The 15,237-nt window shown below is 34.5% G+C and overlaps 1 protein-coding gene across 1 annotated transcript in view; it reads left to right on the top strand.

Moving 5' to 3' along the window:
• LOC107711157 (protein sidekick-2-like) overlaps positions 1 to 15,237 on the top strand; it is a 155,615-nt gene that overhangs the window by 103,174 nt on the left and 37,204 nt on the right. The window contains exons 7-14 of the mRNA XM_016516095.1: positions 4,594 to 4,705; positions 4,850 to 5,040; positions 8,404 to 8,520; positions 8,739 to 8,906; positions 11,146 to 11,248; positions 11,737 to 11,913; positions 13,010 to 13,146; positions 13,236 to 13,383. Coding sequence (XP_016371581.1) covers positions 4,594 to 4,705; positions 4,850 to 5,040; positions 8,404 to 8,520; positions 8,739 to 8,906; positions 11,146 to 11,248; positions 11,737 to 11,913; positions 13,010 to 13,146; positions 13,236 to 13,383 — 1,153 coding nt within the window. The remainder of the gene's footprint in view (positions 1 to 4,593; positions 4,706 to 4,849; positions 5,041 to 8,403; positions 8,521 to 8,738; positions 8,907 to 11,145; positions 11,249 to 11,736; positions 11,914 to 13,009; positions 13,147 to 13,235; positions 13,384 to 15,237) is intronic.

Raw genomic sequence — 15,237 nt, 5'->3', positions numbered from 1 at the left:
ACACATCCTTAAATGCTTTGCTAGTGCTCGCCATAATGAGATAAATAGAGATCGCTCTTACCACAGAAATGCACGCTTCAAACAAAACAGTCAATGAAGACGAAGAAGAGAATGACGTGTTCTCCCGGCGCCTATTTATACTATAGTCACACCGGTAGTGACGTCATGGGCTGTCGCCGGCCAACATGTTGTTGGTGTTTTTGAATGTATGCTTCAGACACGGGTCACGACGAGGCGTTCCCCATAGCGACCCCTAGAGGACGCAGTTCGAAGTTCCCTTGAAAGGGAACTAGAAGACTTTCTGAATGTATGTAAGCGTTAGGCTATTTTACGAGTATTTAAAAATGTTATATAATCTAGTTACTTAATTTGTAATCTGATTACGTAATCCAGATTACATGTAATTACATGATTACATGTAAAAAGTATTATTGTGAAATATTATTAAAATAACTTGCCAGTGTTTTTTCCTCTTTTATTGATACGAATAGTGGTGAGTAAACCTGAAATGATAAAGAATAGGGTTGAACTGATGCAAGCTGGACTCGAACACACATTTGCTACATAAGCACCACTTCTCAATGTTCTGAAGCATTTACACAAACTGCCAGGCAATCTTATTTATTTGCAAATTTATTTTTCACACTATCCAACAGGTGAATTGGCTTTCAAAAGTAAACAACACCATCGCCTCCTAGTGGTTGTGCATGACACCTAATGTAGTGCACACACTGGGTCAGACTTCAGTTTTTCAAGAATCAATATTCCCCAACTCAATGCGAAGTAGATTGCGAGTATGTGGCGTGTGGTGAAGCTTCATGGAGCTTTGTATGATAGCTGTGGTCCTGCGGTGCCACAATGACAGGGTGATTAATCACCCTCATAAAAACTGCCCCTCTCTTTAATAGACCCCACAAAAACAGATTTATGAAAAAGAGAGGCAGACCATAAAGTCCCTCTGTGAGACCATGGCCTATACTGTAACTCTTATCCAGGGGTCCAAGTATGCAAAATGAGGAAAATAAAGGGGAATAAGATCAAGACGGAAGAAAAGAGAGATCACTGATAGAGGGCAGAGAATCAATGGACAGCTAAAGGTTTCCAGAAGCCGGCAAGTGATTGCATGGCATTTAATCATGTCGACTGTGTCTCTCAATCAGGCCCCGTTCTGCAGCACGGCACTTTAGCGAAGGTATTACAGTGCACTTACAGGAGGAGAGGGTGCAGACAATTACATATACTAAGCACATAATAGAGAGGGCTGTGAGAAAGAAACGAACAAGTGCTCTGGGCTTCAAGATTATCTTTATGTCTGCCTTCTTTCACTACCTCCACCTTTACTCTGGCTTTCTATCTATCTCTCTCTCTTTTATTGCTCAGAGATTGCTCGTTCAAATGGTTTCTCTGGTTCTAGGTTTCGCAGGCTCCCAAATGGCTCCAGTGGGGTCATGGAGCGGGCATTCGCTGGATAACCACTGAGAAGAACGCAAAATGTATACATACTGTAAAAGTGTGGAGCTGTAAAGTTCATGTTAGAAGTAAAGCTCACATGATTTGGGCTTGGAAGAATTTGGATGTGAAATGTTCATGGGAACATATACTGAAATCTCTTGCTTTGTTAAATTTTTTGTGATAATGTTTTGAAAGACACACGGGAGATTATTAAGGTGTTTTTCCTCAGAAGTAAAATCTCATAAGCAAGAGAATACAGAAAGTCTCCTTTTGCTCTTCATTTAAATTCACTGTGAAACGCTTTTGGTAATCCATTTACTTCAATATTTTCACATGTTTCAAAGCAAAAACAGGATTTAGACAGAAAGAAACGCAGGTTGGGGCTTAATTTTATTTATTGACTGTTGATTAGGAAAATACTTTCTTTGGAATAACACACTGATAATCATGATAAAGATAGTAAACAAGCTCATTTGCAGCTGTAAACAAATTATGATGCTGTCAATCACAAAGCAGTTTTACTCTATCAGATGTCCAAAGGTTAAAGGGATAGTTCACAGGAGATATATACAGTATATATATATATATATATATATATATATATAAAATGAAAGCTTTTGATGAGCTATTTCTACTGCCAAAAGGACACAAGTGAATTCTTAATCATTTTGGAGTTATTCATTAGAAACCAAAAGACTTAACACTGAACATACTAAACCAGTTTGTGTCAAAAGAGCATAACTGCACTTACGCCACTTTGGCACTGAGAAATGTACTGTGGGTAAAGCTTGTGGATAGCACTTGAGTTAAAATGTCTGACACCACATGTAAGCCAGGTAGGTCAACCATGAGAAGAAACCAGTTTTTTACTGCTGAAGATGTATTATTTATCTTATTTTGTGACAAAGAGCTGGATGATGAGGGAGAAAATGAAATATCCAGAATTCATTGTCACTAAGGTGTAGCAAGCTTAAATGGTACAGTGGTGTATAAAGTAGCCTACCTGAAAGCCATACTCAAGTAAAAGTACAGATATCAGAAAATGCCTTTGGTAGAAGTTGAAGTAACCGTTTAGAATATTACTTGAGTATAAGTCTAATAAAGTATGTGATATTTATTGTACTTAAGTACGAAAAGTATTTTTTTAATCTTAAACATACTATTGCAAGTATACTTCAGGTACACTTTAAATATATTGCATTTAAAGACCATCATAAATAGTGAAATTAAAACACATTTTAGGCTTAATATTGAGAAATGTGCATAGTGCACAAGTAGTAGTCCAAATAAAGTTTAATTATAATTTTTATGTCAGTAAGTCTTGAGCAATATGTCAGTAAATATATTACTAGAGTTGAACTATACTTAGTAGGAAATAAATGTATTTTAAATATATTACTTTTATTTTACTATAGGTGTTATCATATAGGCACTCAGTTACTGCCTAGCTACAAGAGAGAGAATGTAGAGAAGGGACAGACAGACATAGACAAAGGATATGACTGGGGAAAGGATACAAGAAATGCAGTGAGTAAAGCGTTATACAAATGTCCACCTGGGATCACTGCTGTGAAAAAGAAAGACTTACTCACTCTGCACAAATGGCAGTATCCCACAGTCTTATGTGGACACCAAGCTTTACAAGTCAGCCAGTCAGAGTAGGCTACTATTTCATGCACAATTCACAATTCCATCTGAAACTTACTTTATGAAATATATTTCAGTATATCTTTAGTTAGACTTCAGCAGTACTTTCTTACAATTAAAGTGCATTAAGTAAAAAATTAGTTGTTCCAATTTAGCAGACTTTAAGTATACCAGTTTAGTGATATGTAAATAATATGTAAATGTATTTGTAGTATAGCGTGAAATAAATGTATTTCAAATACATTTTTGTATATTTATTTTTCACTAGGGAAGGCATCTGTAAAGGCTTTTCAATCAACCATTTGACCAAATTGTTAAGTGCCTGAGATTACTCTTTCAGTCAAATTAATCACATTCAATTAACTAATTTGATTATGCAATATTTTATTTTATCACAATGGATTGTTATTTCTTTTAAACTCATTAATGTAATGTTTTGTTCATATTGTCAGCAGATGCGCCCATATTTTTATACACAAAATTGAATAAAACATCGGTGCCAAAAAGGCGTAAGTGACTTTTAAAATTTTTTTAAAAACTTGGATTTTTTTTTTTTTAATAAATGTATACTGTTATCCATGTGTGTACACATTTTTATTATAAAAGATTGAAATCAGTACGCAAAATCAGATCAAACTATGGTCAATTTTTGTTTTGGCCCTCCTGTAAAGATGGTGAAATGTCACTTACGCCCTTCTGGTTTGATCTTCCAAGCTGTTTAATGGCAGTCAGCGGGTGTTGCAGTTCATCAGTCCAAAAGAAGTGAAATAAAGCGCATCCATCCATAATAAAAAGTGCCTCACACGGATCCGGGGGGTGAACAAAGGCGTCCTGTAGAGAATCGATGCATTTTTGTAAGAAAAATATCCATGTTCAAAACGTAATAATCACTTTAATCTAGCTAGGTTGGATTTTGTATAGTTTTTTGAAAGAAGGCTCTTATGTTCACCAAAGCTGTGTTTATTTGATCAAAAATACCATAAGAACATGTGTATTTTATTACAATTTAAAATAACGGTTTTCTATTTGAATATATTTTTGATATGTAATGTATTCCTGTGATACAAACCATTATTCCAGTCTTCAGGTCACACGATCCTTCAGAAATCATTCTAATTTGCTGATTTGGTGAATAAAGGCTTCTTTAAAGAATAGAAAGTACAAAAGAACAGAATTTATTTGAAATGGAAATCTTATGTAACATTATAAATCTCTTCACTGTCACTTTTGATTGTTTTAATGCATCGTTGCTGAGTAAAAGTTTGAATTTCTTGAAAAAAAAAAAAAAACTTTCTGACTCCAATCTTTTGAACAGTACTGTATATAAACAGCTATTTCTATTAATTTCTATTAAATATTCAGTATTTAAGTAGTCCAGGAAGCCAATTTACAGCTTGAGTCGCATCTTACAGACAGCAAGCTGAACCAATTTAGGAGAAACTATTGAGATCTCATTTATAATTTTCTTGCCTATGTGCTTCTGATTCTCTTCAGACGTCGGCGGCCCAGCAGACCCCATCGCTCCTTCTATTATAATCCCGCCGAGGAACACCAGTGTGATGGTTGGCACGTTTGAAGTCACACTGGAGTGTGTGGCCAATGCAAGGTGTGTGTGTGTGTACGCAAGCACTCAAAATGACCTCTATCAAACTATTAAAACTCAATTCTGTTTATTTGTTTCCTTCAGGCCACTCCTATCTCTCATTCCCCGCTTGTGTTTATCTGTATTTCTCTCTCTCTCTACCTCCAGGCCTCTCATTAAGCTCAGCATTACATGGCGGAAAAACGGAGTGCTGGTAAACCGAGGCCTCCGGGACTTTGGCCGCCGTCTGACCATCAGCGGTCCTTTGGTCAGTGACAGCGGCTACTACGAATGTGAAGCCTCCCTCCGGAGCAGTAGCGCCCCCTCTGTCAGTGCCGGAGCATATCTGCACGTCCTGGGTAACCTCATGTTCCTCCTTCTTGTCAAAATGTGCCTTGTACAGAACGTTTTCATCCCTGTGCATCATTTTTTTTCCTTTTTAATCTTCAAAAATGTCAACACACAGGCATGTCAAAAAAAAAAAAATAATAATTCAAGAACCTTCATTTCTCCAAGATGAAAGACTAATTTATGAAAGTATTCATCTCTTAGAGTAAATACTAGCCCTCCTGCATCAATTACAGCCTTGAGTATGTCTCTTCGAGCCTTGCACATTTACTTTGTTTAATTTTCGCCCATTTACCATGCAAACATCTTCCAACTCTACCAGTTTAAATGGAGAGTGCACTAGATTTCAATTAGATTTGAGTCAAAGTTCTTGCTGGGTCATTGCAAAATATTAACCTTCTTTTATCCCTTACTGCTGTGTGCTTTTGGTCATTGTTCTGATAGAAAATGAACAAAACCTAGATATCCAACAGACTGAATGAGGTTCTCTCAAGGATTTGCCTATATTTGGGTCTATTCATGTTGCTTTTGATGCCAACAGCTTCTTGTACTGGAAAGAGACTATTGTTATGAGTGATGGTAAGGATGGTATTACTGGGGTGATGGACCCAAGACAGTGCTTTCCTTTCAAGTTTAGGCACAAGATGTTCCTCCAAAAGGTTTCATGCTTTCTCATCTGGATTTTAGCAAACTCTGGGTGAATCTTGGCATCGGTCTTCCTCAGAAATGGCTTCTAGGAAGGTGATTCTGGGAAGAGCTGAGGATTATTGATGTCTGAACAGTTTTAGATCCTCACACTGCTGCTGTTTTTTGGTACTTTGACAGATATTGAGGTCCAGTTGCTCAGTTTGTTGAGATAGCTTAATCCTAGGGCTGGCTGGGTTTTGCTGTGTTTATTCCCTTTTGTTATGATGGGCTTCATGGTGCCTAAAGGAAGATTCTAAGTTTGCCAGTCTTTTTATAAACTTGTCCAGGTGTTTTCCACACAGAAACTTCATCTTGAAGTTCTTCAAACAGCTCCTGGGTTTTAAGAAGAGCTGATCTTTCTTTATTGCTATTTGTTGCTCTGTTTCTTATGAGAATGAATAAGAAAAGTTTTAGTTTAATATACAAGGGAACCCATGTTAAAATCCTAAAGTAAAATATGCAACCATTAAATAGTCTGGGGTTGGTAAGATTTTTGAAAGAAGTTTTTGAAAGAAGTCTTGTATGCGCTCCAAGGCTGAATTTATTTGATCAGAAATACAGTAAAAAAACGAAAATGTTCTGAAATTGTATTACCATTTATAATAACTACTCTCTGTTTGAATATATTTTAAATTATTTATTCATGTGACACAAAGCTGAATTTTCAGCATCATTACTCCAGTCTTCAGTGTCAAATGATCCTTCAGAAATTATTGTGATATACTGATTTGATGCTCAAGAAACATTTATTTATGTTATCAGTGTTAATTTTTTTTTTTTTTAGGATTCTTTGATGAATAAAAAGTAAAAAAGCATGTATTTGAAATATATATTGAAATACATTATAAATGTCTTTACTGACACTTTTGATTAATTTAATGCATCCTTTCCGAATGAAACTTAAACAAAGAAACAAATAAATAACTTACTGACCCCAGACTTTTGAACAGAGCAAAATCGCAAAAGCGAAAGACATTTTCACATAAGGAGGATATTTAAATTAATATGTACTGTAATATGTGATGACAAATTAATGTTTCATAAAAACTTTGCCTCAAAATCATCAGTTCTGTTCAAATATATTTTAAAATGTAATTTACTGCATAAAACATTTGCTTCACTTAACTTTTTTTTGCTGCTCTTAAAATATTTTATCCACAATATTCATGCAAAACTTAATTATTAAAGGTGCAAAAGTGCACAATTACCTCCTCAGTTTGAATGCGTTTGATGCTTCTGCACATTATTAATGCATCTAGTGTGATCTGTCATATCAGATAATTAAACACTCCACTATATATACAGTACGTTGTTAAAGAATGTGAATGTTATAATGATTTTTTTTGACAGCCATGTTAAAAAAACCCTGAATGATTTCTTTTATACTGCAACAATAATGAAGGTGAATACTTTCTGAAGTATTTGAGTGTTTCTGAGTGTTTTAGATCAGTCTGGTTGAGTACTCGCACGACTGACTCAGCTGAACTCTGTGGAAGTCTCTTATGCTCATTAAGGCTGCATTTATTTGATCAAAAATAATATAATGTATATAATGTATAATAATATTGCGAAATATTATTAAAATGTAAAATAACTATTTTCTATTTGAATTTTTTAAATGTAATTTATTCCTGTGATGCAAAGCTGCATTTTCAGCATCATTACTCCAGTCTTCAGTGTCACGTGATCCTTCAGAAATCATTCTAATATGCTGTGCTGCTCAAGAAACATTTCTTGTTATTATCAATGTTGAAACAGTTGTGCTTCTTAATATTTTTGTAGAAAAACCATGATACATTTTTTCCCAGGATTCTTTGACAAATAGCAAGTTCAAAAGAACAGCATTTATTTAAAATTGAAATCTTTTGTAACGTTATAAATGTATTTACTGTCACTTTTGATAAATTTAATGCAGCCTCACTGAAGAAAAGTATTAATCTCTTTCAAAAAAGCACACACACAAAATATTACTGCCTCCAAACTTTTGAACAGTAGTGTATATTGCTGGAAAACAAACAAAAATAAATTCAAAGAAAAATACACACATATATCAAATTGAAAACCCATCCGAGTTTACAGCTTTTAATAATCTAAGCAAAAACTGCTGCTGCATATCAGTGACTGTTTCTCAGAAATAGGGCCTATTTGGTTGTTTTTTTATTTTGTTATTTCACTGGAACAGAGAGCGTCCCACAGAGTGACATGGTGAGAGAAAAACACAGCACCCCTGACTAGAGGGAAGCGTAATGCTTAATGTAATGTACTTTCAAGTTTTTTTTCTAATGAGTGATTACACTTGTTAAATAGAGACCAAGGTGAAGCTAAAACTGGACTAGAGCATATATGGATGAATTGGATTGAATCGGTGCCAGAATGTGATTCCAGATCATTCCGTACCAATTTAATTTCTGTCTACAAGGATAATAAATCCTGAAATCGCCAGCATTAAGGGACCAGCCAACAGTTCCCTCAGTTAAAATAACTTAATAAACATAGTAAATGTGTTCAGGAAACTCTAAAAATACAAAAATACGTTTCTGTGAGGTTTAGGAATTGAAGTGGACTCATTATTAGCTCAATAACACAATGATAAAAGTCAATGGAAAGTCTCAACTGTGTGTGTTTGTGCGTGTTTTGGTTTTTGAATATCTGCATATGCGTCTCACCAGCCTCTTTCTCTGCCACAGGTATCGCCCCAAACATCACGGCCGGCCCTTCTGACAGCGCTGTGATTGATGGCATGTCCATCATTTTACACTGTGAGACCTCAGGGGCCCCACGGCCCGCAATCACATGGCAGAAAGGTCAGTCTCCAATCAGTAATCTCTCTCAAAGGAAGATATTCATCAGTGTCTCATGGACTTACGAACATTAATGTATCTTTGCAAGCTTAGGATATCAGCTAAATCAAGTGTCCAATCAACGGTCTTCTGATGAGCTGGGGACCGTCTTGTCTGTTTGATCTTCATTTTCATTTCTCTCTCTCTCCCTTGTGTTTTGCCATCCCTCCATCTTTGCACAGCTGATCGGGTTTTGGCAAGCGGCTCCGTGCAGTTGCCGCGTTTCACTTTGCTGGAGTCTGGCAGTCTTCTGATCAGCCCCTCTCACCTGTCTGACGCTGGATCCTACACCTGCATGGCCAGTAACTCCCGCGGCATTGATGAAGCCTCGGCCGATCTGGTGGTGTGGGGTGAGTGCATGGCTAGTCCCATATAGCGTGGTCAAATAGCGTGATTTCTACTGCAGCTTCTGTCCACCCATTCAATAAGGTCCGTCTGAGAAGTGACCTACTGTTCGCTTTCTTACGTCTACACTGTCCAGTCAAGTCACAGTCAAGATCTGTCTGGATAACATGGCCCATTTAGTACCTGCTAGCAGATCTTTTATTAGGTCAGTGATATATAGCATAAGAGTGTCCACAATAAGAAGAAAAGGAAAGAACATTTCTTTTTTTTTATATATAAAACCATATTAAAACAATATTTAACTTTAATGACTAAAAATATGTTACCCGTGAAGTAAAACGTAATAACATATTTTCCAAACATCTTGAATACACATGACAATACACATCCTAATCATAAAAAAGGGGAGTCACAACAAAAAATATCATGAAACATTTGTTAAATTTGTTATCTGATATTGATTGGCTTTGACACACATGAGGGTCTACAATGTCATGTATTACAGTATGTTTTGGTTTGACTTTTATTTATTTTTGTTTTGTTTTGCTTTGCTTTTGTTTTGCTTAGTTTTTTGTTTTGTTTTGTTTTGCTTTGCTTTGCTTTTGTTTTATTTTGTTCCACAACATAACTTTGAGCGCACTGCATGACTTTCATTTAGCAGACATTTTTGTTTTCAAATATTTATAAGCAATATTATAGATGCTTTGTTTTGCTTTGATTTGCTTTGCCTTTGCTTTGCCTTTGCTTTGCCTAGCTTTGCTTTTTGTTTTTTGTTTTGTTTTGCTTTGCTTTGCTTTGCTTTGCTCTGCTCTGCTTTGCTTTTGCTTTTGTTTTGTTTAGTTTTGTTCCATCTTATAACTTTGATGATCGCACTGCATGACTTTCATTTGGCAGACATTTTTGTTTTCAAATATTTATAAGCAATATTATAGATGTTTTGTTTTGCTTTGATTTGCTTTGCCTTTGCTTTGCCTAGCTTTGCTTTTTGTTTTGTTTTGCTTTGCTCTGCTCTGCTTTGCTTTTGCTTTTGCTTTTGATTTGTTTTGTTTTGTATTGTTTAGTTTTGTTCCATCTCATAACTTTGATGATCGCACTGCATGACTTTCATTTGGCAGACATTTTTGTTTTCAAATATATAAAAGCAATATAGATGTTTTGTTTTGTTTTGTTTTTCGTCTTTTCTTTTCACATATTTAACTGTGGCCTTTACCATGGCTTGTTTCTTCATTTAAACAGAACATACACTTTTGATTTTAAGCCCCCAAATAATATAAAAATAAATTTTAATTAAGAAATTAAAAACATGCTCCTCATAGAAGAGCTGTATTAAAGTAAGTTTATGTATGAACACAATTTTAATGTATTTTTCAAGAGACTATTAGGACAGAATTGTCTAACTCTTGTGGAAAAGGAGTGTAGTTAATTATATTCAATGTGCACTTTTAGCATTCTTCAGTTCTTAAAAATATATTTTTAAAACAAAAGTTCTTGAAGATAATATAATATTATTGAAAAAAAGATCACTTACTTAAAGAGAGACACTTTCTTGACTATGTTTCTTTTAAAAAGTATGACTGTGTATTAATGTCAAATGAAAAAAAAATACTTTAAAGTTAAAACATTTTATTTTAATAATCTTCATTTATTTTGCTGTGTTAAATACTAACATACTAAAGCACATGTAAATGATTTTACTGTAAATTTAACTTTAGTGTGTTATTCAATATTACATTTAAAGTTAATATATTTTGAATGTACTAAATTTCAGCTTCATTATTACAAAAGTGTAATTACAAATATATTTAAAAACACAACACACAAGTTTCAGTAGAAATGACATTAAAGTTTGTTTTTTTGTTTTTTTAATAATCCTAGGGTTTATAAATGCTTGTCAGTATATTCGGCAATACACTTCAACCATATGTCCAAGACAATAGAAGTAATTATGAAATTTTATGTGAAGATGTACTTATGGCTTACTTAGGCACTATAAAGCTCAGCTAATTGCATTTAATATAAATGTAACCATAGTACATTTTCATTTAATTGCAACTAATGGGCAAAAAAGCATTAGAGTTCACACTTACATATGTTCTTTTAAAATATATTATTTCCATAATAAGTACTCTTTTTAAAACCGTGTGCTTCTTTTTCACAAGGTAAGGCTGTTACATGTCTAATAGAAATTGAAAGGGAAAATCAATGCCATCGATTACAGTACTACACTGTGATTTGTGTGTGCAGCTCGAACGCGGATCACTAATCCACCTCAGGACCAGAGCGTGATCAAGGGCACAAAAGCAGCCATGACCTGCGGGGTGACCCATGACCCCAGCGTTACAGTCAGGTACAACCTCCACTCTCCTTAACATATCTTTGTTGTCAGCTCTGTCTAAATGTCCACTGTCTTTCTCTTTCTCTCTCTCTCTTTCTGTCCCACCCTGCCTTATCTCACGTTCAATCTTTGATCGATGCTTGCTTGTTCCTTCCATCCCTGTCCTGTGTGTTTATTACATTCAGTCTCATAAGACTTGATTTAACTGTCACCTGCTGGGCTGCTGTTATTCATTTGATCAGGGAAAATGGATGAATATGTAAACAAAGCAATAACTTAGACGGAGACTTTAATTAAATGCAAGACAGATGAGATTAAATGGGGAAACGATGTGGCTGCAATTAAGAAGTGTTGATGTGTATGTATGAGTGCATATATGTGTGCAAACCAATTTTCTGTTGTGTGTATGTGTGTGTGTTTGTTTATTCATTAAGTAAACAGCTTTGCCATGTATTGTTGCTGTGAACAAGAATAAGTAATTAGGCCTCTGTTATTCACAGGCACATCTGGGAGAAAGGAGGAGCGGCTATTGACGTGAAATCGAGCCCTCGCTTGCGACTCGACTCCAACGGCACCCTGCATTTATCTCAGACCTGGTCAGGAGACATTGGGACCTACACCTGTAAAGTCACATCTGTGGGAGGCAATGATTCTCGCAATGCTCACCTGAGAGTCAGGTATATGTCAAAAATGCTTTTGCCCAGCCAATTATCCACTGTGTCCTTCGCCTTATACATTTACATTCGGCCACTGGTTTTCACTTCCTCTTGGACATTGTTTTGGATTGTATCTGTGAGCTTTGTTTTTCTACTGGGATTTAAAGAACTGAAACAATAGGTTGTTGAGAATGCACAATGAATAGTAAACAAACATCCAAACATTGCTTTCCCTTTTCTCCCTCTCTCTCTCTTTTTATCAATGTTTCATTGTTTCAAGTAGAGAAGTGCATTGTATTTTATCTGCGTCATAAATAACGGTGAATTGGCAAAGCAGTTGAGGCAACATTTATATAAACAAGAGAGTCAATATTTATTATCAAAACTCTGTGTATCTCTCTCTCAACATCATTTGGTCTGCTTTATTGACATGACAAACAATTTTACATTTGTATTGTCAAATTGTCTGCAGCTTAGCAAAATAGCAAAATAGCATAAAAATAAAAAACAGAAAAAGTTTATTTTGTTAAATATATGTAAATGTATTGTATAAATGTATGTATGTATACAGAATGTTTTTTTTTTATATATATATATATATATATAAGAAATTAATACTTTTATTCAGCAAAGATGCGTTTAATTTGTCAAAGGTGACAGTAATGACATTTATAATGTTACAAACATTTCTTCTTATAAAAGTGATGTTCTTTTGAACTTTCTATCCAACAGCACAGCTGTTTTCAACATTGATTATAATAAGCAATGTTTCTTGAGCAGCAAATCAGTATATTAGAATGATTTCTGAAGGATCATGTTACACTGAAGACTGGAGTAATGATGCTGAAAATTCAGCTTTGCATCACAGGAATCAATTACATTTTTAAATACATTACAATAGAAAACAGAATAGTATTTCATAATTTTGCTGTTTTTACTGTATTTTTTTTTATCAAGTAAATGCAGCCTTGGTGAGCTTTTAAAGACAAGAATCTTAACGAATTTTGAATGGTAGTGTATATTTAAAACTGAATTGAAATGCAGTGTTAAGTGTTGTAAAATGTTTGAATTATTATCGATTTTTATTATTTTCCTCTTGCTCTTTCTGTCTCTGTAGGCAGTTGCCTCATGCTCCAGAGAACCTCATCGCCACCCTCAGCAGCTCAGAGAGACGAACCATCAACCTGACCTGGGCCCAGGCCTTTGACGGGAACAGCCCGCTCATCCGTTACATCCTGGAGGTGTCAGAGAACAGTGAGTTTTCTGGCCTGCTGTATTTTTCTGTCACTCTTCACTCGTCATTCAGCTCTGGAGTCCATTCTCGATGTCTCTGCTTGTGACAGACGCACCTTGGACTGTGCTCTTGGCCAACATTGATCCAGAAGCCTCCAGCGTGATTGTGGGGGGCCTCATCCCGGCACGTTCTTACCAGTTCCGCCTGTGTGCCGTCAACGACGTGGGGAAGGGCCAGTTCAGCAGGGAGACGGTGCGGTGAGTGTGGGACTCAAAAAGCGAGAAACATTGGATCACCTTTTCTATCCTCACAGCTAAGCCTGAAGCTTAGGACGTCAAACTGTGAGATTCAGTGTTAACAAAATGATCGGTTTCTTAAAGCCTAAAAAAATTTGAGGAAGAACGTGTTTACATAGCCAGTTTCTTTCACTATAGCATGAAGTCTGGTCTTCATCAAAGTTTATTCAGGTCAAGTACTGCCTGCTTTGACAAAAATAGACTGTCTGACATGGAAAGCTACCAATCACAGTTCAGTTTGTTACATGCCATTTAGGGGCAAATTTATAGTATTATAGTATACCATAATATGCTGATGAGGAAAAATTTATATATATGTAAAATGCATATAATGTGTGTCTGAGCACAGACGAACTCTTACGCTTTTAAAGTTTAAACTCAAATTGATAGCGTGCATGAACATAGAGTAGAAGTACTCTTTTAAACTGTATTTAATTATTTGAGTATCTATTAACCCATTCACATAAGCACTTGAGTGCGTCTTTTGTTGTTGTTTTTGTTATTGTTCCGACAAATGTATGGCAAAAGTGCCACCTCCTTGTGGACATACTAAGTGAGATGCTATTATTGTTTTTAGACATTTTTTTTTAATTGGTTTATATGTTTATATTTTCCATTTTTTATTTAAATTTTAGTTAAAGATTTTTTAATTCAATATTTAAAGAATTTTGTGTTTTTGTCATTTGTATTATTTAAAAAAAAAAAAGTCTATTTTTATTACTTTGCTAGTTTTAGTTATTTTACAACAAGTTAAGCTAAATGAAAATGAGAAATGTCGCCTAGCTGAAAAAAATAAGTTTACGTTTTTTATATATTTTGTTTTATTTCAGTTAACGTTTATTTTATTCTAAACTCTATTCTTTGGGCTGTAGTCTATGGAAGCCCATTTCCGCCACTGAATAAAATAAAAGTAATTGCGTCTTTTTATCTCGCAATTCAGACTTTTTTTTCTCAGAATTTATAATAAACTCACAATTGCAAGTTATGAAGTACAATATCTATGTAAAATGCATATAATGTGTGTCTGAGCACAGACGAACTCTTACGCTTTTAAAGTTTAAACTCAAATTGATAGCGTGCATGAACATAGAGTAGAAGTACTCTTTTAAACTGTATTTAATTATTTGAGTATCTATTAACCCATTCACATAAGCACTTGAGTGCGTCTTTTGTTGTTGTTGTTGTTTTTGTTATTGTTCCGACAAATGTATGGCAAAAGTGCCACCTCCTTGTGGACATACTAAGTGAGATGCTATTATTGTTTTTAGACATTTTTTTTGAATTGGTTTATATGTTTATATTTTCCATTTTTTATTTAAATTTTAGTTAAAGATTTTTTAATTCAATATTTAAAGAATTTTGTGTTTTTGTCATTTGTATTATTTAAAAAAAAAAAAGTCTATTTTTATTACTTTGCTAGTTTTAGTTATTTTACAACAAGTTAAGCTAAATGAAAATGAGAAATGTCGCCTAGCTGAAAAAAATAAGTTTACGTTTTTTATATATTTTGTTTTATTTCAGTTAACGTTTATTTTATTCTAAACTCTATTCTTTGGGCTGTAGTCTATGGAAGCCCATTTCCGCCACTGAATAAAATAAAACTAATTGCGTCTTTTTATCTCGCAATTCAGACTTTTTTTTCTCAGAATTTATAATAAACTCATAATTGCAAGTTATGAAGTACAATATCTTCATATTAATATAGAGTATAGAATATACAATATAGAGTTTATATCTCGCAATTCTAACTTTATAACTTGCAATTTCGAGGTTATATATCACACAATTATGAGAAAAAAAATAGTAAGATTTGCG

Source organism: Sinocyclocheilus rhinocerous, unplaced genomic scaffold (assembly GCF_001515625.1).
Source record: "Sinocyclocheilus rhinocerous isolate Xijiao unplaced genomic scaffold, SAMN03320098_v1.1 scaffold115, whole genome shotgun sequence".
Lineage (NCBI taxonomy): Eukaryota > Metazoa > Chordata > Actinopteri > Cypriniformes > Cyprinidae > Sinocyclocheilus > Sinocyclocheilus rhinocerous.
Note: the sequence above shows the minus strand (reverse complement) of the source record. Positions and strands in the feature narration are given on the sequence as shown.